Consider the following 27,509-nt stretch of genomic DNA (forward strand, 5'->3'; position numbering starts at 1 on the left):
GAGGCACTGAGCACTCCAATTCCCACTATAGCTGATGGGAGTTGTGTGTGCCCAACACAACTCAGAATCAGACCTAAACTGAGGTCAAGCATGACACAAATTTTGGCCTATTTTTAAAGACAAAAAAATCCATTTTTGATTTTAGGTTGTACACCCAATCCTGTCTCCTCTTTCTGTTTCCTAGGAGACCCTCCCCTCCTACCGTTGCTGAGACTACACCTATGATATCAACTGCAGGAACAACTGTTGCTGCAAAAGACAAGAAAATCTGTGGGCAAATGCAAGAGCAGTGCAAGCAGAACACACGGCACTGCAGACACTCGTCACCAGCCTCAGGGGCCAGGACAAGCTCCCTAGACCCCAAATGATGTAAAGCTGGATAAGAATGGCTACCTAATTCACTGAGGTGTTGGGAAGTTCAATTCATGAGTGTTTCCTAAACCTTTTAAAATTCTTAAGTAGAAATGCAACATTTAGCAGCTCTTGTCTAGATGAACAGCATAATAAGCAACCCAAATACTAATAAGAACACTGCACAGAGCCTCTAAACAAAACCATTCCAGTTACCATCCTTCTATAGCAACCATGTATGTTTTTGATTAATACATTTTAAATAGCACATTTCACATCTTTTTCCCTTTTCTTTTGGCAACTTATTCCTATGCTACATCCAATGATGTCACATCAGTGGAAAAGCTGAAATACCACGAATAAGATTTTTTTCTTTGTTGCTTCAAAACAAAAAAGGAACCAGGGTGGGAGAGTTTATTCCCATTCGCTCTGAGTATTGGGTAGCAAGTTTTTGCTACTAAATTAACTCTCACTAGTAACCTTTCAGAGTCTGCCAGGGGTACTCAAACACATGCATCCTCTTAAATGTTTATGGGATTTGGCCTTTGACTTCAGAAGTGAATAAAAATTTGGCATGCATGCAATCAGTTTAGATTAAACTTTGAAATGACCAATTCTCTGCCCAGAATTCAAACTAAATCTTTATAAAGGTTTGCTAAAACTGCATTCAGAAGTATATTTTGTTCATTTGCAAACAAGGGCATTCACCATTACAGCAGACTAGATGTGCCAATTAATGCCATAGTAAGATACTTGCTGAAAAAGGAGTAGCAGACACACCACATGATTTTCATTCTCAAGTGTCACATACCCACTTACACACTGCAGTAGGTGGGGGGCATGGATCAGCATTCACGTCGCACTCCCCGTCAGCACCTGGCCCAAGCCGGGATAGCTCATGATCCAACCAACGGACCAAATTCAGTGATCAATCCCGGTCACATTGCACATACGCTAAGAAGAACTGCATTAGGTACCCCTGCTCCAGTTTGTTATGTTTCAATACACAAGCAGCAAAACACCTACTTTCAGCGTAACATCACGTATTTTAGATTAAGGGTATTAAGGGTATCTTAAACCCTGGTGGCTTATCCAAACTGAAGAGAAACTCTGAACCACCTGAAGTGCACCAATTACGAGTTCAAACAAAGTGTAGTTCCACCCACAAAACCACTCTACAATTGGGCACAATCAGCTGCGTCTACCTAGGGAATTCTCTTGCAGTGGACTAGACTGAGGTGATGCAGGGGAGAAGTCAAGTGCATTGACTGAGCTGTGTGAAGAAGCTTCCGCAGCATCTGCGTACACAATGCCTAGCTCCAGCCAGCCCTATAACCTGTCATTTTTAGAAGCACTGAAAATCATCCAATTCACACAAAAGCATTTTTTTTAAATTAAATTGTAGCTTGGTATTTTTTTAATCTGTATAAATAAATTATCCCGTCTGCGAGCATAGCAAGTTTCCTTTCATTTGCCAGTGGCTAGGCGAGTAGTACAGTGCCCTGAAATATGGGAGACCCAAGCAGCCTCCATTTTCCTGTTCTGGGCCTTCAGCTCGGAAAGGGGTATTGTTTGGAAGCATGCTGACAAGGTATTGTGCTCAGACCTGTGGATTATGCAGGGAAAGGCCAGGAACAGTGCTCCAGCCTAAGCTGCAATTCAACCTGGTAACATCAAGCTAGAATTATTACCCTGTCTCACTAGGAATCATAGTTTAAAGGTCAGGCTTATCTAGCTTACATTAGCTAGGGGCTTGAATTCACATACAGCACTACAGCGTAGTTAATCCGCCTCCTGTCTACATAGCACTTTCTATACTGGGGGGGGGTTAGATCGGTATAACTACATTGCTCAGGGCTGTGGATTTTTCACACCCCTGAGGGACGTAGTTATAGCAATATAGGTCTGTAGTGTAAACCTGCCCTAGGTAGGACCTAAACTCAACCTTTTTCTAGACTAGACAAGGCAAAGCCAAAGAGGGGGAATCAGATATTATCTGTCAATTCTTTACGCTCCTCCCCTTTTTACAATGTATGCAGTAATATTGCCCTTAGTTCTCAAAGAAAACTGTTCCCTTGCTCTGTCACCTAGGGAATAAGCAAGGCAAAGGTAGCTACTATCGAATGAGGGATTGCTCAGGACTATATAGAAAAAATGAAGGCCCCAAAACGCACTGGAAGATGGAACACCAAAGCCATGCCTGAAGCAGCTTTCTGGTCACAAACCAGGGAAGCAAGGAACAGCCTAAGCCAGACGCTGGGATTTATGAAAAATAACTAACTAAAAATAAGTTTCCTATTTCTGACACATCCAAAACCCTGTGAGGTAATGCTCTGTCTGGATATAAAATACAACCAACCACCTAGCCTTCTAGCGCATGCTGCAGCAAAGAGAAAGGTCAGACAATGACTGCCACACCGTGCAAAGCAACACATTTTGCTATCCTATGCCTCTTTAACTCAGCCCTAACTATTTCAGCTGAAAAAGACGCTGAAGATTTCAGTCTGCACAAAGTGCCTATAAAATGGATAGGATTTGTACTTTGCAAATGACACAGTACATTGTGAAAATAAACACTGGTCTACAAATAGCTGTGAAAGTACTAGTAGTACTGCAGATAGTGCTGGGCAAAAAATGGGAGAAAAAGGTCCATCTTTAAAATGTGTTTGATCAACCCAATTAAGTTGGAGACAGATTTTCTTTATGGGTCGCTGAATTAAATAGCAATACATGAAAATAAACATTTTAGATACGAGTTTATAATAGAAAGAATAGGGTAGTGACTGCATGTTCGGTACAGACTTGTAAAACTTGCATGCAGATGTGATGCTGGAAAACCAAGTGCCAGCTCTGGCCAAGGTTATAGGCATTAGCTAAGAACTGACAAACTCATCGCTGGAAACCAAACCAGCTCACCAATATAGTTAGTCTTATAAGAATGCATTTAGTGTTTAGACTATGAAATGCTTGAAAACTGCTGCATGCATTAATCTCACTTGTAACATCGGTATTCCATGCTAAAAGGAAATATGCTTTATAACTTTGAAAATGTTTGTTCTGAATTTGTGAACCCAAGCCTGGGAATCACCCCACTCACTCAGGAGAGCTATCAAAAATTAAGTGGGCCATAAGACAAACACTTTGTTAATTGCCCCATCCACCCACGGAGAAGTACGTGCAGGAGGCCTTGTCCCATCGATCTGAATGCTGGAAGAGGGAAATAAAAGTAGTTGACATGTAGATTTTTCATCTCTTTGGTGTCTGAACTCTCACAGGGCCAGAGACATTAAATGAAGGCAGAGATCCCCACGGGCTACCCCTGGGTCTGCCCTGAAATATATTTTTGAATTGACAGATTACCATATCTCTGTCATCTGTAGGAATCAGAGATGGTAACTCATTTGTGTGTATGTATTTTTGCTTTAACTTGTGACTAACTAATTTTTCCTAGTTAATAAACCTTTAGATAGTTTCTTACGGGATTGGCTACAGGCATTGTCTTTGGTGTAAGGTCTAGGGTACCAATTGATCTGGGGTAAGTGACTGACCTCTTGGGACTGGAAGCAACCTAAATATTTTGTGATTTTTGATGTAAATGACCATTTATCACTAAGTCCAACTTGCCTGAGATAGTCTTAGACAGTCCCCTTACACTCTCCAGGCTGGTATAGTGGTCCAGGAGTTCACATTTGATACTGGCTTGGTGAAATTTAATGATGGAACACACCACCAGTTTGCGGTGTCTGCCTTGTTTTTGACCGTGTGCCCTGAAGTAGGCACTCATGGGCGTGAGCCACTCTAGACAGCATGAGATAAGTACAACGGCCACAATTTTCAAAACAGACTAGTGACTCTGAGTGCCCAACTTCAGATGTCCTACAGGGGCCTGACTTTCAAAAAGTGCTGAGCACCAACTTCCTGCATATCGGGCCCCTTCAAGGCATCTAAAATGGAGACACCCCAAAATCATTAGCCCCTTTTGAAAACCTTGGCCATGAGGCTCCGATACATAATATAATTATTTCCTATCTGTATAACCACAGCGCTTAGGAACGCTAGTCATAGACCCGGACCCCATCGTGTTAGGTGCTGTACACATTAACTCATCTCCCATACATATGTTTTAATGCATAAATTGGGTCGAAAGACTTTTGAATCTAAACATATTTAGCTGAAGCAGTTTTTGGTATTAATAACCCGTTCCCTAAGATTTAACCAGTTATGTGAGAGGTGTCACATTACCACTACCCCCCCCCCCCAAAATATTGTTACTATGAAACCTGAAAGAAATTAAAATGCATTGTTTTGTATAATCCAAATTAAATGCTTATTTGAGGCACTGTGTCCAAATTGTATCCCAAAAAGTTTTTACACAGTTACATAATGCTGGCTATGTTCTTCTAACAAATTGCTTTGATTAGCTGCATTGTATAAAAAGACAATGTCTGAGAGTTATATCATTATCTACTTAACAAAGAACTCTTTACTAGGGGATGGGTAACATTTGCCAAAAGTATTCAAATGTTCTTTTAACTGCAGTAAGTTACAAAAGGGTATAGTTTGTATCATAATTCATTGAAATTAAACTGGCTCTCATCTGTGGTATGCTGCAAGAAGATTAGTTCCCTCCAGAAATATGAGAATGCACTTGAATGAGAAAGGAAAGTGTGTTTCTTAACACCCTGTAGAGCTATACAAAATGAGAGCGAGGGTAAAATATTCAAAAGGGCCAAAGTCCTATTTTCAAAAGTGATCTTTGGCACTTAGGAGGCTAAGAAAGCCAATGAGATTTAGGCCACAAAGTGCTTACAGTCACTTTTGAAAATGGGACTTAGGCCCTTTAAAAAATTGTATCCTAAAACAGTGATGGGAATTAACATTTTTGGATGAACCAGAGTTATCCTATCTGGATAAAAGTGCTTTGCTGAACTATACATTCCTCTGTGGGATTTTGCAAGAACTCCTAAGAAAGGAAAGGTACAGCCATACAAATCCTGGCCTAGAATGTGTATATGTCTTAGAACCCCAAAAGAGATTAAGCTTTGAGCAATTTTGTTCTCTTTGAGAAGTTTAACTATCCCAGACTCAGGTGATAATGATGTAGATCCTACCTAGTCCTAGTGGCTAACAGCTGCTTCTTACTTGTGCACAGTACAGGGGAGGGAATAAAGAGTCTGTCCGCCCCTTGTGTGGCCCACATAAGGTCCAAGAAGAATTTCATTCTGTACAGTCAGGGGAGCACAGGCACTGCCTCTAATTATATCCATGGCACCCCAAAGGTGCCTGGCCATGGCTTGCCCCCTCTTCCTGCTGGCTGGGCACATAGGAGAATATGCGACAAATATGAATATGCCCTATAAAAGTTGCTCCCTCTGGAGCAGCGCAGCTCCACACCACTTCCGGTGCTAGACTGTGCCAAAATGGCATGATCGAATCCAAACTTTACACCACATCATTATATTATTTATGCACACACACAAATATACTCACATGCACATTAAGCATTATGTGTACCTATAACATAATAGATATATGTAATATTTCAACATGATCATAATACTGCTTTGTACTCACACAGTTCCTTTCATTCAAGATTTTCAAAGCTCTTTATAAATATTAAAGAAGCTTGAAAATATCCTTGTTAGTAGAGTAAGAATTTTTATTTTATACCCATTGCATAGATGAATAAACTGAGGCACTGTAAAGTATTTGCCCAAAGCAGCAATTGGTATCAGCAATTAAACTGAAGAATCCTTTAAGCATGTCTCATGAATCACTAAAACCCAGCCTCCTCTAGAGTTACATATGGCATGAGAATCATTTTATGGATGCACATTACCTATTTCTCCTGGAACACGTTTGCCGTTAAAACGAAAGCAGACTGTGACATTGAGGCAGTTCACCTGCTGCAAGCCATCATGGCACTGGGGAGCTGTGATATTGATGGAAGCTGGCAGGAAAATGGAGATGTCCATTGTAATGACAGGTCTAGATCTGGAGACCAATAAAGAAGTATAATTTAGTTTGGCTTTAGAGGGATGTTTCTCAACCAGATGAAAATAAAGCAAAATTGGAAATACTTGGTATCAAGTAGACATTAAAAAACAACATTGTGAACGTTAGAACAGATTTGGCATTCTTCTAGCCCTTCTCTCAGCCAGCGAGGGAGACCCATATCCTACTACATCAGTGGCTGAAGTGAGATATCATCAGATTTATGTTAATAAACTGTACTCTCAATATCTGAGCACATCATGCATGACCAGATGTGACCAATAATAAATAATCTCTAGTCAAAGGTGTATAGAGACTTCATGATGAGTGGGGAGGGTAATGAGATTAGCGCATTAGAGACCGAAGACAATAACCTCACTTATGCATGTTCACTGGCTAGGGAGCTCAAAAGAGAAAAAGGCCTGCGGCCATGAGGAAAGGGTAAGTGAACACTAATGTTCCATATAATGCTCTAGCAGCAGCATTCATTAAGCTAAACTTTAGGAAAAACAAAGGTGGGGTAATTTTTCATAGTAGTGCCAGATGCATTAGGTGCATTACACTGCTATCATTTAGGATGGGGAAATGTTCAGCTAATTCCCCCATGCCATGCACTGACAATTTACAGTACTCCTTTGACTTCACCGAATTAAGTTCTGACAGTTCCCCCTGTGTGTTACGAATGACAGCTTTCCATTTTTGCAGCCTGTGGCCTGGGCTGTTGCTATGGTTATTTCAGGTTGAAGAAGAGTTCAGCCAGAGTCACGTCGCAATCACAGGGCCATGAGGGCGAGGTATTGGTTTTCTGTGCCACATGACACAGTAAGTGCAGAAGGCTTGGAGCTAGGGTTACCATATTCAAACATTTTAAAAAAGAGGACACTCCATGGGGCCCCGCCCCCGGCCCTGGCCCCGCCCCCATTCCAACCCCTTCCCCAAAGTCCCTGCCCCCAACTCTGCCCCCTCCTCTGAGCACCCCGCATTCCTCCTCCTCCCTCCTGCTCTGATCTTGGTTGGGGGTTGCTAAGTGCTTCCCTGCTCCCCACTCACCCTGCAGCCCCTGCGCCCCCCCTGCCCCTGCAGCCTCTGTGCCCCCTGCGCCCCCCTGCCCCTGCAGCCTCTATGCCCCTGCCTGCCCTGCTCCTCCTCGCCCTGCAGCCTCTGCACCCCCCCACCTGCCCTGCCCCTGCACCTCCCTGCCCAGCAGTCTCTATGCCCCTTCCTGCCCTGCTCCTCCTCGCCCTGCAGCCCCTGCACCCCCCCGCCCCTGCAGCCTCTGTGCCCCCTGCTCCCCACTCACCCTGCAGCCTCTGCGTCCCCCGCATGCCCTGCCCCTGCAGCCTCTATGCCCCTGCCTGCCCTGCTCCTCCTCGCCCTGCAGCCTCTGCACCCCCCCGCCTGCCCTGCTCCCCCGCTCCCCCGGCAGAGGGAGAGCTGCGGGCTCCACGTGGACCCAAACACTGTTCCGCGCTGCTCTGCGGGGGAGGAGGGATTCATAGATTCATAGATTCTAGGACTGGAAGGGACCTCGAGAGGTCATCAAGTCCAGTCCCCTGCCTGTGTAAGCGGGGGAATGGTCCCGCTATTGTGGGGAACTTTCCTGGCTTCTGCACTACCCCGGTGAAGTGGGCTAACGAAAGGATCCGAGTCCTCGCTCCCACTTCCTTTACCCAGAGGCTTCCCTGCCCTTGAGGACTCCCCTTCCACTCTCCTGTCTGGCAGAGTCCTCGTAAACCCCGACAAGGCTGGGCCCAGGATTCCTGGGGGGCTTGACCCCCAACCCTGCTGTGGTCACCTAGGACAGGGGCTAGGGTGTCCCCACTCCAGGGTACTCTCTTTGCACTGGGCACCTCCCTGACCCACTGATCATTTTATACAATTTAAAGCAAATACAAGTTATTTAATTAACAATTACTTTTAAAAAAGAATAAGGAAAAATGGAAAAGGTTAAAGGAAACACATCACCCTGCTCTGAGGCAGGGAATATCACAAGCAGTGTCTCTGGAACGTCAGGGCAGTTCACAGTCTGTTCCTTGTAGGTCCCGGGCCTCCTTCTCAGGCCCTGGCTGTGCTGCAGGGACGCTGTGGGTTGGACACTTGTTCTGGCGGTGGCCACACGCTCTCAGGCTCTAGGTGGCAGGACCCTTCTTCCCAGCGTCGCCCCCGCCCTGTCAGGGTTACGATCCCCCTCCAAGTCTGGCCTGCAAGGCCTCTTGGCTGAGGTATCTCCCTGCGCTGGGCCCACTGCCAGGGTCCCCCTCACTCTCCCCAGCTGCTCACCGCACCCAGCTCCGGACTGCTCCAGCCCCAGCTCCACTCTGCCTCAGCACGGCTGCTGCTGCTGCTCTGCCTCCAGCTCCCTGGGCTGCTTCTCTGGCCCCTCTGGCTCTGGTTGCTGCAGCTCTGCCCCCAGGACAGGTCTGCTCTGCAGGCTGCTTCTGTAACTCTGCTTTGGGGCTGCAGCTCTGCTCCCAGCAACTTAGCTCAGGCCCCTGCTCTCTCCTGGCTGTGCTCTGGCTTTGGGGCTGCAGCTCTGCTCCCAGCAACTTAGCTCAGGCCCCTGCTCTCTCCTGGCTGTGCTCTGGCTTTGGGGCTGCAGCTCTGCTCCCAGCAACTTAGCTCAGGCCCCTGCTCTCTCCTGGCTGTGCTCTGGCTTTGGGGCTGCAGCTCTGCTCCCAGCTCAGGATCTGCTCTCCCTGGGCTTTGTCTCTGGCTCTGTGGCTGCGCCTCTGGCCCCTCTGGATCTGGCACGGTTCTGCTCTCCAGCTCAGCTTGGGCCCCTGCTTTCTCCTTAGCTCGGCCCCACTCAGTCTGACCCAGGCAATTCCAGCTCACACAGAGGACGGGACCTCCCTCGCCTCCTGACCCTCTGATTAGCCTGCCCGCCCTGTCAATCAGGCTGATCTGGAGCATTGGCCTCTCCCCATTGTTCCTGGGGACTGTCAGTCTCAGGCTCCTGATTTGCCATCGACCCTTCCCCTTTTAGTACTGGGAGCAAGCCAATCAAAACACCCCCACTGAATGTTAGTAAGGGGGCAACAGTCCCCTTACACCTGCATGGCAGGACCAAATACTGTCTAGACCATCCCTGATAGACATTTATCTAACCTACTCTTAAATATCTCCAGAGATGGAGATTCCACAACCTCCCTAGGCAATTTATTCCAGTGTTTAACCACCCTGACAGTTAGGAACTTTTTCCTAATGTCCAACCTAGACCTCCCTTGCTGCAGTTTAAGCCCATTGCTTCTTGTTCTATCCTTAGAGGCTAAGGTGAACAAGTTTTCTCCCTCCTCCTTATGACACCCTTTTAGATACCTGAAAACTGCTATCATGTCCCCTCTCAGTCTTCTCTTTTCCAAACTAAACAAACCCAAAGGAGGGAGCGGGGGAGGGGGAGGGACTCTGGCTGCTAGAGGCCCCAGTGGCGGCGAGCGACTTTCAATCAGGCCCAGCCGTCCAATCAGCCGCGCCACACTCTGCATGAGGGGAGGGGGGAAATCCCGGACATTTCTACTTTATTAGAAATCCCCCCGGACGGCCATTTAAAGCTGAAAAAGCCGGACATGTCTGGGGAAACCCGGACGGATGGTAACCCTATTGGAGCAAGTGGTTAAGAAATCAAGGCCCCAGTCCTGCAATGAGAACCAGTCTCAATGCAGGATCAGAGCCCAAGAATGCATGAACTGTTATTCTTAGTGCTTTCAGTTCTGCAGATCTTAAGTATGAATATTCCAAAGGTAACTCAAGTAACAAACCTCCCACACACTCAAAAAATGTGCAGCAAACAGCAGATTCAGTTCTAAGGTGGGCTAAGGAGCCATGCAGTGCATAGAGCAGACCACATTAGGAGTCCCTCCACAAGCCATTTACATCTGGGGCTGTGGCTTGTGGCAGTGGTTATAGGCACTTAACTGGAGCAAGATCAACAACAGTCTCGGATGGCAACTCAGTCTCTCTTAACAGTATCTAAAACTAACAATGGGAGTTTGATATTCATAGAAAAGAGGAGGAAAGAGCAAACTTCCCAGGATCATCTCACATCATGGAAGTGCCTGCACTCAGATGCTTGGGGAGGGAGTAAAATAGATTAACTTGTATATTTACCTAAACATACTATTTTGCAAGCTATGTGCTGCATGATATCTTTAAAATTAGCCTATTTAATGGGTATATATCAAGTTGCAATGCACACACAGAGGCACCATCATCAGCCCCAAATCAAAGTGGCTTCCACAAAAGCTTTTTAATATCATTTGGCAAGACGTATATTGTTTTTGGCCAAAAGATTTTACAAGAACTATTGGGAAAAAAAGAGTATTTTCCTTTACCCTAATCTGAATCCAAACAGCAAGCATGGCACACTCCCTGACCGGCAGTAGCTGCAATTAATTAGCCTAGACACATGATTAGTCCATAATGCACTAATCTCTAAAGAAATAAACAGGCATTGATTTAGTGATTGGATTCAGGTTGCTACACTGTGTGTATTTTCTTGCTGATGTCACAAGAAACCTTCCACCATCGGGACCGCCTCATGTGTGGCCTGTGGGCATGGAGTGAGTTGCTCAGTATTCGGTCTGAAGGTCAGAGATCAATCTGGGGCCAGGCCAGGTCAAAACTACAAACTCAGAGTCTGTTACCAAATTGAGAACATGAGGCAGGAATTGGGGATGGGCCAGGCCAGCGCCTTTCACCAGAGTCAGCAACAGTCTTAAACCAGAGATAGTAAACCAAGATTAGGGTTGGGAGCTCAGCCTAGGCCAAGAGCCAGGAGTCTGGAATCAAGCCAAGACACAGAAAGTGACATCTAAGGCAGAGGCACACTAGAGGTCTGCATTGTTCAGGCAACGCCCTGAAATGGTTTATATGTGGAGTGCCAGCCAATCAAGAGAATCACAGAGGGCTATTGCACGTGCCCCTTAGAGTAGAACTTCCTGCAGGGCTTAGTCTCTCGGTTCCTCTTGATGGCAACCATGCCCAGACCTGTGGTGGTGACAAGGAAGCGGCACCTGCCTTAAAACCTGCAGTCCCTGGTTCTAGGCCCATGTGTTCATACATCCAGTTTATCTCTTTACAACAACACTAAAGCAGCATAAGTGTTTGCACCTTTATTTCCTTTTCAAGCTATTTCTGAGGAACAGAGCTCAGAGATTTCATCTGTTGATATTTCACAACATTTGATGGAAAAGCTACTGGCTTCCTCTGTTTGTCTGAGTAATAATAGAATATTAATGGTTCTCAAAGTACACAGCACCTGCACCATGGAGTTTTTCTACTGACTTCAATGGGAACAGAAACAGTATCTAACAGGACACATAGGGGGATAGACTCATTCCACAACTCTTAATTATTTCCCCAGCCCCATATTTCTTCTATTAAAATGACCATTCCACAAAATCTTCAAATGACTGTTCCATCTAGTTCTTGACACTGTTGTTTTATTAAACATTCGAGTGTTTATTCAGAATGTAGTTGTTGGCAAAAATAGCCCAAAATATAAATCAGCATAAAAATAAAAACAACACTTTCCTCTTCCAAGGGCGCCTTTCATCTGAGAAAGTCAAAGTACTTTGCAAAAAAATTAATTAAGCTGCACTACATCCCCGCGAGGTACTGTATGCAAGTATCATGAACCCCATTTATAGATGGGAAAACAGACATGAAAGTTCAGGTGAGCGGCCCAAGGTCACACAGCAAGTCAGTATCAGAAGTAGTAACAGAACCCAGAGCTCTCAAGGGCAGCCCCAAGAAGAGTAAATTGCAGCAATCTAAACTCTTGATGTAGCCTCTTGATTTCTTTTCTAATGCCGTGTTACAGGTATCATATTCCATATTTAGTAACATGATTTTGGAGATTTGATAGACACCTATGTTAGCAGCACTCAACATTGTACCACATGAGCTTTAACCATTGCACAAGTCATCTATCATATTGACTACAACCCCACCACCTCGTCCTCCTCTGTGGCTGCCTGATATTTACATGGTGCCCCTCAAAGTCTACCCAACGAAATGCAGAAAAAAACCATCTTCCTCACCTGTCTCTCTGACCGCTTCAACACCCTCCTTGAGTCCTTGCAGTGACTTCCAGTCTCCTGCCACATAAAGTTCAAATTCCTCATCCTTCCCTTCAAAGCTCTACCCTGCCTATGCCTCAGTTCTAGCCCCACTACATCCCCTTCACTCTTCCAATTTGTCAGACCTTGTAGCTTCCCTGGTCTCCACCTCCAACAAGTAACTCCATGGCACCTGCACACCTCAAAATAGTTGTCCAGATCCTGCATGCATTGCAACGTCACTCTCCTTCAAATCCTTCCAGGCTCACTTCTTTCACTCCAACTTTCCAACACTGAGCTACAGTCCTACACCATCCACTGCTGCCCTCTTGCCCAATTTTGTTTCCTTAAATCAAACGATATTTTATATAGCTAAAAACAAAAAAAGAGCCACACAAATTCAAGTGACTATATAAACAACTTTATCTTTCCATAAAGGAATCTCAATCTGTTACTTCTATAACCCACACTCTCCCCATGTTCCCAACACCCATCTTTTTATTTGGCATCCCATGGTGTGTGTCTAAATTAGATAATAAGTTCTTTGGGGTTGGGTCCCTTTTATTTATTCTGTAAGGTACCATGCACCCCTATTGGGTACAGTGTACAAAATAATCTAACTTGTTTCTTCTGACCATAATGAAGAGAAAATAAAAACTATTGGAGGAAGACTGAGAAACCACATAACCAATAAACAGGAGCCAGAAAAACATCATAAAAAAAGGAAGAAATTGTTCTTACCTTAGAAGCACCACATTGTCTGACATGAAGGCCCCAATGGTCACATCTGAAAACAAAGTTTCATAACTTTTACTGTTACAATGGCATTTGAAGGACACAGAAACCAAACCCTTGTAGTCTGTTTATTCATAACAATTTTTCAGTAGAAAAATATGTACTAATAAATAAAATATTTCCCCATTCGCAACTTAGTTCTGCCGATCAATACATCACAATGTTTGTTTTGCCTCCACTGGAACTGCAAAATTGGGTTCTTCAGGTCACTTCAGTTCTCTCTTTTTGTATCATCATCATCTCAGCTCAATTTTTTTCCATTAAATAGAAACTACCCTCTAGAAAGTAACTACCTTCCTAGGAAGCAAAAATTCTCAACTTTGTTTCTCAGTCCTGTACCATAGGTTCTAAACCCAGACAACTGAACCTGGGGTGTCTATGAGATAGACTAATCATGTCAGCAGCTTTCACTGAGCGAGGAAAAAGGCAGACACCTACACTTCACACTGTAAGCTTTCCTGTTACTGATTTGAAGGCTCTTTAGTAAGCAATATGGAAACTACTTGATATACTATATTTATCTGCTGCTTTTTTTATTGTTGTTATAATTGTAGTAAACATACCTGGATAACCATTTCCATCCATATCAACTCCTCCTGATATGGACTGGCCAAACATCCGCAGCGTTGGGTTTATAGTTTGCCCAGACAGTTTCTGCAACAGATAGTATAGAAGTGGAATCAACGAAAGGAATCAAAATTAATATAAAGCACCACATGGCTCTTCTCTCAAGGCCAGATCCTCATGTACACTGAGGCCTCTTTTTACTGCCAGAGCACTATTGGAACCTGACCTTGCAAACCATAATCCTGCAAATCCTATTCATATGTGTAAGTCCCATGATCTCTTATGTGAGAAAGTGTTTTCTGGTCTTGACTTGAGTTAAAAGTTAGTGTTGATTAAAATAATACAAATACACACACACACACACAAAATGAACAGCATATCAAATATATTCTTTATAGAAGACAGGGTCTAATTTTGTATTCCACAAAACCTTTTCCATCACCTGCACTCACACGATTAAGAGTTTTATGGAGCATCACTCAAAAAAATGGTTAATTTAATTGAAACATCAAATCCAACATGACCACTTACTCTAAAAAAAGTTTGTCAATATGTTCAAGGTCAAAACGAGGGAGATTCATTGCCATAGCCAGTTGGAAATTCTGTTTTTCCATCAGCTATCATACAGTATTTTGTACCAGTGCTGATGCCATATCTCATTTCTGTCTCCCAAACCCAAAGGGCTTCTTAAAAATCACTAACACATAGGAACTTTCCTTAAATAGTTAAAAAGGCAAATGTTTTATCTGGAACAAATCAAGATATTAAAACCTCATCTTCCAAGCCAGCCACATGGCCCACAGGCTCCTGTGTATGCAAAAGAAAGGAGATCTGAGTTCAAAAAGGGATCCGACCACAGAAGTTAAATGGAAAAGACCTATTACAGGGTTGCTAGTGGTGCTTCACAGCCTTTTCCAGGCTACAATACTTCCTTGTCCAGCCCATACAAGAACGTTAATAGTAGCCAAAATGTCACACAAGAAATTCATTGAAAGAGAAAATTCAAAACCAATACAGTAGTGGGGGGGGAAAAAGAGATCCTTAAAACTAACCTGTGATCCTAACAGCCAGTTCTAAAGGGGAAACTATGCTTTAAAACAACAGAGTTAAACTTTCCCAATCAAGGGCAGTTAACATTAGGCAATTGGAAGAAACTTGCTCCTCACATTACATTTACATCATAGAACAGGATTAAGTTTTTGGGGGGTCCCTAATAGGGTGGTAAGTTCTGCCTACAGATATCCCACAGACATCTGCAGGCTATTATGGTATAAATGCTGAGGTATAATGCTGTTCTCCTTTAAGTGCCATGAATGAAAACAGCAAGCCATGAAGCTTAGACAGACTATTTATTTAGCACATGCATTACGTTGCAAGCCAATTAAGCTGCTTTAGCTCAGAGCCATCACTAAAGTTGCTGTAGGGGAGTGAGGCACGGATATAGAGAACGATTTAAAGTAGAAAAGGGAACGAAAAGGGTGAAAATGTATATGATGAGGGGCCGCTTCCTCTCAGAGCTTGTTTAAAAGAGGAAATCCAGGGCATCTGGATGGCTCAGGGGCATGGTAATAGGATACACAAAGCCTTTCACCTCAAGGTGGCGGGTTCAAATCCAGGCCAGGTAGGTAAGGAACAAAAGTTATAAGCATTTAATGGCTGTTTGGTGGCATATGAAAAATGAATTGGTGGCTTCAGTCTAATCCCTTTGGAATAGGTACTAGGATACATTGTAAAAATAGTGCCACAATTGGTATCCTGGATGGCCAAGGAAGGAAAAGGGCACCAAGACAGAACAATGGGTGTCCTTTAATTGTCTAGAAGTGGTCTCTCCCAGGAATGAGGGGCAGGTGTATTGCATTTGCCCACTTTGCTGTGGGAGGGGAGGAACAAGAACTTTAATCTGCAGCACTGTCAATGTGTCTAATGCACTAAATTTCCTCGAAAATGAAAAACAAAAACTCCAATCTGGACATGCAGGAGCTTAGAAGTCCAGAGTCGTCTACCAAATGAGAAGATCCCCACTTCCAGCAACTATTTCTGAGAAGAGAGTGCAGAGCTGAGCCATACATATGCTACAAATTATCGCATTTTAGAAGTATCATAAAATGGTTTTAACTTTCTTTGTAAAAACCAATGCATACTGTACATACAGTAAAAGGCAGAAGGACTAATCCCTTACAGTCTATTAAAGAGTCTCCACTATAACCACTAAATCCTTTATTCTGCTTAAAGTGATTTACTATGTAGGATCTCTCCCAGCAACCAAAAATATTTAGATCAGACCTTCAAACAGCCAGAGGAGGGGGTGTGAAATCTGCCTTTGCAAAAGCTTGCTAGACAAATATTAGAGACTATGGGGCATGTTTTAATGGGATGTATGGGATTTTATCTTCTTAATTCCCAAGATGCAAAGACTAAATTACCCTGGAATTATATTCAATGCTTCAGTGCCTGTATGGCATACGTAAGCAGTTTTTACTTCATGGTGGTTTGATAAAGTGGAATCTCAAGACTGCTCTCCTGACACCTTCTCCTACTGGGAGGAGGAGCACCTCAAAGTAGTCAAGTGTGCTTCTGCAGAAGGAGTCCCTAGAATCTTTTCCTTCTCACTATGTCTGGTCCTGCTGGGAAGAGAGCAGTGCCAGATTCCGCCCCCGCCCGCCCCTGTCCCCTGCAAAAGTCTGCTTTGCCATTCCAGCGCCTGTGCTTGTCCTTTTCAAGGTCTGCTGTCACTGAAATACCCCCTCCCCAAGACTTCATCTACATGGGAAAGGAAGCTACATCTGAGAACTGTATTAAAACATGGTTTAAAAAAAAATTGCTCACACTAACCCATTCTGGAATTGTTTGCCTGGCCAGAGAGGATGGGGCCAAACGTCATTAGAAACTATGCGCAAAATAGAACACTGAAGTCTCAGCTCCTAACTAGGCTCAGGTACGGAGTCTGAATTGATGCAGACTGCACATACAGAGACACACCAGCTACAGAAGAAGAGGGAATCAAACGGTGTGGTGAGGAGAGAGATTACTGCTTCCTGTCACAATGCTTTACCCATACGTATGGCGCATTTCTGCGAGACGTGACAGAGTGACTCAAACAACAAGTTACCATAGAATACTGCGGAACAATGCCACCTGCGTCTCCATGGTAGATATACACCGCTCCTACGTAGTCATCCTCCTTTGGGGACCCAATGGCAACATCTGCATATGTAAAAGAATGTGAATTGAAAACATGTCACAGTCCTTTCCCTTTCCACTCTTCCCGTGTCATCCTTTTACAGAAGCCCACTGCCCCAGGCTGAAACAATTCATCATGAGAAAAAGGATCATGCTATTACTGGTGCCCACTTAGCTACAAATAGTTATCCAGTTTAATGAACAGCTCATTAAATTCCTTTTTAATTTATACCTATTTTGGCATCTAATAAGAAGCATGTCTCTTAGTTATAAAAATGTGTTTATTCCCACCAGCCTGCTCAAAAAGCCATTTAACAGTCCTTTCATCTGACCAACCCAGGGTGGATCAGCCTTGCGCATCAAGACACCACTGGCTCGAAGTACAAGCCACCCACTCTGCACTGTGACAACCGTGTTTGAAATGCCAAGTTTCCAAAGTCAAGTTAGGTCAAGTGGGTTGTTTTTCAAACATATAGGGGAACGAAAGGGCTGCTGAGTTGCTTTGAGGATGTATATTCAGACACATATGCTAAGCCAACCAGTCCTTTTGAAGTCCTCAATCTGCCAGAAATCACTGCAGCAAACTTGCTGGTGTCAACACTTCATTCTCACCTATTGGTATCACAGTGTACGTCCTTGTACAAGACAGCCCATGAAAGAAACTGGACTGTAGGTTACACGGGCAAGTGACAATAAATAGAATATACAATAGGAGGCAGTAAGAGCTACATGTTAAATGTACTTTCTGATAAGAAGCCCCAGTTACGCCAATAAATGGGATATGGGAATAGCCCTGATACAGAAGATGCCAAATGTTACACAAAATATGATGTCGTTTTCTTTTTGTTTAGGGACAACCTAAGAGTCATTAGTAAGACATATACAATAGGATAAAAAAAAAAAAAAGCAGAAAGGAAATAGACCAAATGCCCAACTTTGCCCTGAGTTACCCAGGTATAACTCATATTGAAATCAATGGGATTTACACCCATGTTAGGTGTAATTAGTAAAAACATCTTTACCAGAAAGTGGCATCTAGAGCTTGATTCACCACAGTATTATTCCAGTCTTAAGAAGAGATAATTTCCAAAGGAGTAATGCTGTGGCAAATCAGGCCATCTATTTGAAAGGTTTTCCGATGTGGACTAGAATGATGTTTCCACCTCTATTTTGAAATAGGATTTGATGGTAAAGTCCCTGTAATAACATTTTAAAAAGCCAGACTTGGCTAGAAACAGAACATGGCAGAATGGAAATGCACCGACCTGAGTATCCATCATCATCAATATCTCCTAGGGAGGCCATACTTTCCCCAAAGTGTGCATTGTAGGCATTGTCGCCGTTCAGAACAAGCTGCTCTTCCAGGACTCCCTAGCAAACAGGAAAAAGGACAGGCTAAGAAAAACAGAGTGAGTGCTGAAAGCTACAGGGCCTCCCTGCCAGAACACACGAAACTCAGGAAACACCTGGGGCAGAGCTGCAGTGTGACTTCTGCACTGCTATCGAAGCCCCAGTGAATGCAGCTTGCCTAGATATATAAAACAAAAGGGTTAAACACAATCAATCTAATTGACCCCAAAAGTGATTTGAACTACACAGGACACACCACAGGCCAAACTCCTTAGTCATATATCATAATTCAAGAAACTATGTTCTACAGGAACACCCACATATGTGAGTTCACGTGAAGAGCCCTGGATTTTTCATGACTAGGGTAGAACAGGCACCAATTAAGTGCCTAGCTGATAACTACTCCTCTGAATTTAAAACTGAAGTCAGAAAGAAGAGAATGCTTTTAAGAACACAGAAACACCACATATTAATTAATTCTCTATGCTCCAAAAATCCCCCAGTGATGATCTTACCTCATCTCTTTCAAGAACAAGGTTAGGAATTCTGTGTGGTATTTTCAAAAGCGCTCAGTCTTGGTCTAAATCTGCTCCCTTGGAACTCAATGGAAGCAGGGTTAGACTATACTGACTGTTTTTGAGAATCCCAATTTTTTTCTCTTTATACCCAGGAGAAAGGACTAAGATGAATGATGTAATCAATATGCCAAAGCCAGAGGACTTGTTTGGCTCACTGAGTTTATCCATACATTAAACACCACTATTCAGTTCTTGTCCTGTTGGCATGCTGTATCCAAAGAATGCAGTCTCTAATCAGCATTTACTCAGCCAAAGCTCCCACTGAATTTAGCAGAGGTTTCCCTGGGCAGAGACTGCAGGATTTGTGTCACAAGATTTGAAAACTCCTAAGCTATGCCTACCATGCTTGCAGTGGTGCACATCACTATAGCACTGCTAGTGCAGACACTCTAAGCCGATAGGAGAGAGCTCTCCCATCGATTTAATTACTCCATCCCCCATGAGTGGCAGTAGCTGTGCCAGCGGGAGATCCTCTCCCGCTGACACAGCGCTGTTCACTCCAGCGCTTAGGTCGGTGTAACATATGTCGCTCAGGGGGGTGGTTCATTCATACCCCTGAACGACATAAGTTACACCAAAGTGGTAGTGTGTAGATAGTCCTAGACTTTGCATGTTAGAGAGCAAGGCAAAGAATGGTCGAATGTAAAATGAAGAATAAAGGATAGCTAGAGTTAATATGAGAGAGAGAGAGAAAGCCCAGAACAAACTGACTTTTGCATTCACATGCCAACAGATGGCAACTCATGCCCACCCACTTTCTAGCCAACCTCATTTGAGTGAGCTTTAATTTCTTGCAATGAACCCTCAAGAGGAAAGGAACACTTCCACAAGAAAAAAAAAACTTAATTACTCAAGCCAACCTCAAGAGCTCACCTCAAGTGTTCAGATTTTTTTATTCCCCACTTTGTGAATGAGGGCAGCACATGTAATACAGTCTTTTTCCTGGCTGCAGGGAGCTGCCGACATTAAAATAATCCTACATGAAGAAGTTGGGACACAGAGTATGGGCGGGGGAGGGGAAAGCATACAGTCCTGTATGTGTTACTTGTTTCTTTAGAGCACACACTGCCAGTGATTAAATATCAGTGTATCAAATCTATCATAATGCCGTATGTGCATGCTATAAAGTAATACGCTACATGCCATCAGGGTTATCTCTTATGGTGTACGTGTCATGTGAGTGGTGTGGGTGAGATAACTGAAATGAAGTGGAGTTGTTCTGGCATCCATATCACAAAAATCCCAATCCTACAAATAGTTATTCATGTTACTTTACTTCACACGGGAAGCCCCAATGAAGTCAAGGTTGAAAGAAGGAGAAACTGCTACTAGAACCTCAAGTTGTTTTATTTAATACATCATTTACAGACACAAATAATTCACCTTTTCACCATGAGCTCTTTGGGGCAGGGATTGTCATTTACTCTAGGTTTGACATCACCTAGCACAATGGGATCCCAAAGCGGTTGACCTCTCGGCAGTACTGCAATCAAACATTGAATAAGCAGCAGATCAAAGTGGGGGGGGGGAGGGAAATCAGGGCTCATTTCAAGGATTGTTAATTGACAACTGAATTAACCCAAATGCAAGTCTGGTTTCTTTCATGCACAGTCTGTAGGACTTGTAGGTAAATTTTATTTCCAGCAAAAATATATTATTAAAGTTATAAAAAGAAAGTTAATGTGAATCCAATAGTGCTACTGTTGAATCCAATGAAAAATCTCCCATTGACTTAAAGGGAGGAGAATTGGGACCTATATATAAAAAAATACAGCTCAATTCTTAGAGTCAGTTTAAAAAGGCACTTTCACAAACACATTTCCCTGAAAATATATATATGCCTTATTTTTCTTTAAACACTGTGTACTAATCATCTTCTTTGCTACTCCGGGAAGTCAAAGTTCAGAATATCCCAAGACTACAGTTGTGCAATGTGAAATTCAGTGGTTTCAGTCGAAAGGGCTTTCCACTGTAGACTTTCGATAAATAGCATCAAGTAATAATACAAATCTATTCATTAGTTTCTCTTCAAATCCCTAGTGTTTTGTTTTGAGTTGTGGGTTTGAACAACCATCCAAAACACAAAGAATAACTCTGGTCAAAGCAGCTGATTTTCAGTTGGTTTTGACATCAAAAGCATGGAAATCCACCAATACCACCAAGTTTCAACATAAAACCAGAAATTTTTCCAGGCTTCCTCAAAAGATTCACATTTTCATGACTAGACTCCTGAGTTTGTAAAAAAAACCATGATACCACATGATTTTTGACTGGCTTCATGTTTTGTTGGAAACACGCACACACACATCCCGTGTATGTAAGACACCAAATTTCATGGTAAACCGCAGCTGGACTGACCCTCCCGCCACATGCTCATCCACTTTGCATACTCACATTTCCTCTGTTGATATAGACTGTGACTTGACCCTCATCCCTGATCTCAGAAAACATGGGTGCTCCAACCAGCAGGTCTGAAAGTCCATCCGAGTTCAGATCAACTGCACATAAGGAGGAGCCAAAGTAAGAGCCCATCTGTAACCAAGCCGAGTCACAACAAAGCATTCAGTATCTGCCCACACAGGAGGAAATCATTTATGTTTTTTTAACATCAACTGATGACTTGCTGCTTTATCTCACACTAGCAGCCCTAAGGAGAAACCTTAGGGAATTTTTTGGCAAGAATTAGGCACTTTATTATAACTGTGCATCAGCTCAGACAGTTTGTAGAAGGAATAAAACTCACACTCCAAGACATACTTAAAAGAGGCACTAAACGGCCTTACTTTAGAACAGCTTTTGCTTGGCAAATATCTAAAATGAGGAAGAGGAGAATTAGCAGCCTGGGCCAAGATTTTCAGAAGTGACTAGTGATTTTTGAGGCCTAATGTCACACAACTGAATGGGACCTGATTTTCAGAGGGTGGTGCTCAGCACTTGCTAAAATCATGCCACTTTTCAAGCTGGAGTCCCCCAAAAATAGAGGCACCCAAAATCACTAGTCATTCTTGAAAATCTTTTTCCTGGTCTTTTTAAATTTCTCACCATCAACCAGAAAGAAAAGTAGTGGGCTGACTACAGGATTTTGTCCATGCTAAGCAGCTATATTTGCATCAGGAGGTTACTTCCAGTTCATGAGACGTGAGGGGCAAATTTTGGAACTGACGGGCTGGGAAGCACAGCCCGAGAGGATTGTAGGATAGCATTGGCAGACTCCCCAGACCAGAGTCTGGCACCCCAGATTTGAGCTGCATCCACACTGCAAAATACCTGGGCTCTGTCCCACATTACAGAAGGACTCAGACTCTCTGACTCACCCCTCCAGCATGGGCCACTGACCTAAGTCAAGAGGGGTTACTAGCCTAAGTCAGACTAATTTCTGTGTGGAAGGAAGACGGGCTTGGGTTTGAACCTGAGTCTGAGCCTGGGCTTGGTGTGCTGTGTGGACATACCTATACAGGCTCCGACTGTAAGCTAATCAGCCTAAGGCCCTAAGTCTGCAATCCCTACTACACAGAACTCCCATTGGTTTCAGTGGGAGTTTCATGCCCAGAACTTGCAGAATCAAGCCCTAAATGTGTAGTCAATTTCTATCTACAATGAAAGATATCAGGCTGAGATATTTAGGAAAGAGAATGAAAGACTTAGATGTATTATCAGATTTATTTCAAATAACTATTATTGTAGAACATTAAATACTAACCACCCACCCAAATTTACCCTTAAACCCACAGGCGTGCGCACGGGGTATGCCTGGGTGCTCGGCCCAGGCACACCCTAATGCAGGGGTGGGCAAATAGCTCCACTCCCCGGCGCGGCAAGCCGTGGGGTCCACGCTCCCGGGCCAGAGTGCCCGGCCGAGCGCAGCAAGCCGCCGGCCCCTCCCCTGCCTTCCTCCCTCCCCTGGAACCATTCTGCCGCACGCGCAGCGCTCTGGGGGCCAGGGCTGCACACTCCCGCAGGGCAGCGTTTGGCTCCATGGTGAGGCAGACATGCTCCCCCCTCCCCTGGAGCAATGCCGCCTCGCACAGTGCTCTGGGGGCCGGGGCTGCGCGCTCCCGCGGGGCAGTGTTTGGCTCCGCAGGGAGGCTAGCAGCCTCATCTCATGTTAAGGGGTCCGGGGCCAGGGGTTTGGATAAGGGGTGGGGGCAGTCAGGGGACAGGGTGGGTTGGATAGGGGGTGGGATCCCGGGGGGGGGTGGTTAGGGGCGAGGGGTCTCTGGAGGGGGCAGTCAGGGAGCAGGGGGGATTGGATGGGGCATGGGAGTCCCGGGGTCTCTCAGGGGGCGGGGGGGTGGATAGGGGTCAGGGCAGTCAGGGGACAGGGAGCAAGGAGGGCCCTGGGGGGGGTGTCTCTGGAGGGGGTGGTCAGGGGACAAGGAGCTGGGAGGGGTTGGATGAGTCAGGAGTTCTGGGGGGGGCAGTCAGGAGGCAGGGGTGTGGAGAGGGGTTGGGGGAGGCAGGGAGCGGGGGGGTTGTATGGGTTGGGAGTTCTGGGGGGTCCTGTCAGGGGGTGGGGAGCAGTTGAATAGGCGTGGGAGTCCCGGGGGTCTGTCTAGGGGCGGGGGTGTGGATAAGGGTTGGGGCAGTCAGGGGACAGGTAGGGGGTAAGGTCCTAGGGGGGCAAGTCAGGGGACAAGGAGCAGGGAGGCTTAGGTAGGGGGTGCAGTCCTGGGGGGCAGTTAGGGGCAGGGGTCCCAGGAGGGGGTAGTCGGGGGGGACAAGGAGCAGGGGGGTTGGGGGTTCTGAGGGGGAAGTCAGGGGGCGGGAAGTAGGAGGGAGTGGATGGGGGCGGGACTAGGGCAGGGGCGGGGCTAGGGCGGGGCTCCCTGGGTGCACACCCTAATGAAATAGGCTGCGCACGCCTATGCTTAAACCACACTTGAGGTTTGATTTTAAATACAAGTAAGAAAATTGAAGGCAAAACTGGACACGGTCTTTAATTCCCCCCACTGGCCAAGATATACCAGTGCATACTTCATAGGGCATAGTTACAGCTCATCTACTAGCACATGCTACTGCTATAGCTACCAAGATGCTCACCAATGACTTTGTCTGCCCAATCTGCTCACGAGCAAAGCGTGACACTTTGGACTTCAGAGTCATTCCAGAATCCACAAAAAGACAGAGCATGAACATGTCATTGGCAAACCGATGGACTACACACACACTAACGCATAGCTCTCAAATGTCTCATTTCGACGGACATCACACATTTTAGCCCAAAAGCCATCTGCTGTCCACATTAATCTGGTCACTTCTCGCTTTTATTGTTGACATTTGTTTACATCAGAAATGGAGAAGCATGAAACTGAGATTACAAAGTTACTTAAACTTTTTTTTTTAATTACGACTCTCACAGCATATTACATTTGCTACATACATCATGATTTTAGGGTCTCATTTTGGGTTTTTATCACACACGGAGTCCCGCATTTGGGCCTTGACAGATTACTGTGTATGAAACAGAGCTCTGGCCAACCTATTAGGGTATATCCATACTGCTGTTGGGAGCTTGCTTCCCAGCACAGATACCCAGTCTCGTGCTAGCACTGCTCAAGCTAGCATGCTAAAAACAGCAGCAATGATGATGGTGGCAAGGGAGGTGACTCAGGCTAGCTGCCTAATTACAAAACCCGCCCAAACTGCAGCAGCCACACTGCTCTTTTTAGCACATTAGTTTGAGCAGACCTAGCACGTGCCTGTCTACCTGCGCTGGGAAGCATGCTCCCAGCGGCCATGTAGATATACCCATAGGCATTATGAGAAACAGGCAACAGCCACTCTGATGTTCAAGTTGAGAATGTAACATTACATCTACAAGATTCCGTGAACTGTTTGGAAGCTGTAAGGACAGCGGGGTGAGCTAAGGATAGCGTTTCAGCATGTAACTCTGATTTTTGTGTCTATTTGGGTTTAAGGTCAGACCTTTAACATTATCTGACTCTCTAGTTATTTTGTAGTGGAATTCCCCTGGTGGATTTTTTTGGTTTATTTTTTTAAAATCCAGTAATGTTTTAAAACAAAATTCTCATGGGCAGTGAGTTAGAGTTATGAAAAACATTTCACTATGTATTCAGGCAGCTTTAAGGAAAAGGGGTTATTTACCCAACTGTGCAGTGTGGGTGAGTTCATGTTACTGTGAGAACCTTACATTTCTTCCTGTGTTTTTATTTGTAACCACAGGATTGCATTAACTCTTTTCCATATTTGATTTCCCAACCTTTTCCGCCTTACAAAAAGAGAGGAGGGAAAAACTGCCTGTGCATTATGTCAAGTGTGCATGGGACATGAGAGGCATGAACCCATACCTTTGTTGCTAAAACAGTGTTTGGTTTGATTTCGTTTCCAGCAATACTCATTAAGTGAGCATTGCACATCAAATTACATTTCACTATGGAAAAAGACAGGCAGGTATTTGTTTATTTTTTAATAAATTATAGCTCCGATTTTACAGGAAATGGAAGGATGGGACACATGACAATCTACAAATACTTGAAGGATATAAACACGAAAGAGGTGCACAATTATTAATGGTATTTATAAATGGGAATAGTGAGATTAAATTAAGAAAGGAAAAGTTTTGGCTGAGTAGCCAGAACACTTCCCGATAGTTCTGTGTGTTAAGCTCAGGAATAGTTTTTCAAGAGAACTGATGGAAGCATCATCACTCAGGGCATTTAAAAGCAGACTAGAAGAAACACAAGAAAATGCACTACAGGAAACAATCAGGCACCAGCAGGGAGATATACTGGATGAACTGATAGCATCACAGAAATTTGAGATGAAAAAGACCTATCGGTGCAAAACAAAATAGTGGAGACCTAAAAAACGTAATCACTTCATCCACCACCTATTCATCCTGGGGATTTTCTCCTGTCCCCAGTGTTTAAACAACTTTCTATAAAATGTGCTTATGATTCATTGAGACTTTGGCAAAGTGTCCCAATGACAGGCTGATAATCGCATCACCTAGTATAGCCAAATTTAATTAGTACTGTATACTGTTCAAGGTCTTCATCTCTTTTAGAGCCTGACTGCACAGCCAGAGCACAGAGTGAGAATACAAGCGGTTCCTTCTGGGCAGCCATGAGCTAGGCAGACAGTCTCTTCCTCAGAGATTTATCCCTAAATAAAGCACATTCCTGTTGTTCCCTAAAGCTGGATCTGCTATGTATTTGTTTTCCTGAGGACATAACACCTATCACCACCAAGGCTCCTGGTCAAGGAGAAGGTGTACTTCTCCCTACCCCAGCATGACCTCACACAGGGAAGTGGAGTTTGACTAGGTACTGCTAGAATATTAAAACAAAGGACCAATGGTTAGCTCTAAGGAACGAATCCTTAAACCAGCACCCAGGGTAGATGCATGGAGGGAAGAGGGAAACAATCCTTCCTCAACGTAATGGAGCTGCTCCACAGCCCGCTACTATAACTCTAATGTACCCGCCTCCTCCTCAGAGGGATAGGGAGAGAAGCTCTGGACGTATGAGAATCAGTTGCTATACAGGATCTACCTCTTTCCTAGTTTGTCCTCCACAGCTGAGCTTTGTGGGGCACCCCAAACCTTGCACTTTGGCATAGTGAACTCTCTGCTGTGACGGAGGCAGGAACAGGATTTCCCTTAAAGAGCTTGTCTACACAGCAAGTTATGCATAGCAAGCCAGGGTGTGATTCTACAGTACACCGCCTTGCTGCACAGCAACCTCCCATATGAACCCTGCTACAGTGCAGTCAAAGTCCCAGAGTGCGACAAGCTGGTACACGGCAGATTCACACCCTGCTTTGCTGAGGAGTAACTCGCCATGCAAACAAAGTAAGTTTTTATCAGCTCTAACAGGAATTTTAATTGCAAATATTACCAGACCTTTTACTCCACAATTCCAGCACTGAGCAGATGCTACCACTATGATAGAAAAGGTGGTTGATCTAAATGATGGCTTTAGGACTTCTGGGGATTTTTACACCTAAATCAGACACTTAAGAAGCTATTAATTCAAAATAATACCAATTGAAATAGCCACATCATTTTTTGTCAAGAATCGCTCACCTTTTTACCCGATGCCTGAAAAATCTTTATTAAGGAGCCTGATCGCCTGTCTGTTCTGAAAATATAAACCTATCAAATGGAAACAAAAACAAAAGCAGTTACAAACACTGACCACCAGGAGAAGTAGTTTATAATGTTATGAATTCATCAGTGCAGTCTGGGTATATATGTACTTTACTCATTGTAATAAAGTGATCATTAATATTTGCCAAACTCCGAATTCAAGGTGATCCCCCTGCCTTTTCTAAAACAAAAGATGAAATTCCTATTTTAGTACCAGATGTTAGAGGTCTCTTGTCATTTCAAGTACTTAAATAGTATCTTAATGCTGGTGTGTGTGTGTGTGTGTGTGTGTGTGTGTGTGTGTGTGTGTGTGTGTGTGTAAAAAGACCCACTGCACAAAAGCCATAATCTCAAACAAATGTCTCTTGGAAAGGAATAGCAAAGTGCCCCAGAGTAACTAGGGCTGAGAATCTGACTGGTTATCGGGATCTTCCCACCCCTACCTTCTGTGCCAATTCCAACACACTCCTCCCCGCCCCCCCTCCGCCTCAAAAATGTGTGCAGCCTAGGTAGCAAGACAAATGT

General features: G+C 44.3%; 1 protein-coding gene across 2 annotated transcripts in view; it reads right to left on the reverse strand.

Annotated features, from left to right (window-relative positions):
* ITGA9 (integrin subunit alpha 9) overlaps positions 1-27,509 on the reverse strand; it is a 305,024-nt gene that overhangs the window by 223,478 nt on the left and 54,037 nt on the right. For both annotated transcript variants that reach the window (XM_065399121.1, XM_065399120.1), the window contains 7 exons: positions 26,922-26,990; positions 21,269-21,406; positions 18,212-18,317; positions 16,876-16,970; positions 13,763-13,853; positions 13,146-13,191; positions 6,191-6,345 (listed from right to left, as the gene is read on the reverse strand). In XM_065399121.1, the coding sequence (XP_065255193.1) occupies positions 6,191-6,345; positions 13,146-13,191; positions 13,763-13,853; positions 16,876-16,970; positions 18,212-18,317; positions 21,269-21,406; positions 26,922-26,990 (700 nt within the window). The remainder of the gene's footprint in view (positions 1-6,190; positions 6,346-13,145; positions 13,192-13,762; positions 13,854-16,875; positions 16,971-18,211; positions 18,318-21,268; positions 21,407-26,921; positions 26,991-27,509) is intronic.

This window comes from Emys orbicularis, chromosome 2 (genome assembly GCF_028017835.1).
Source record: "Emys orbicularis isolate rEmyOrb1 chromosome 2, rEmyOrb1.hap1, whole genome shotgun sequence".
Lineage (NCBI taxonomy): Eukaryota > Metazoa > Chordata > Testudines > Emydidae > Emys > Emys orbicularis.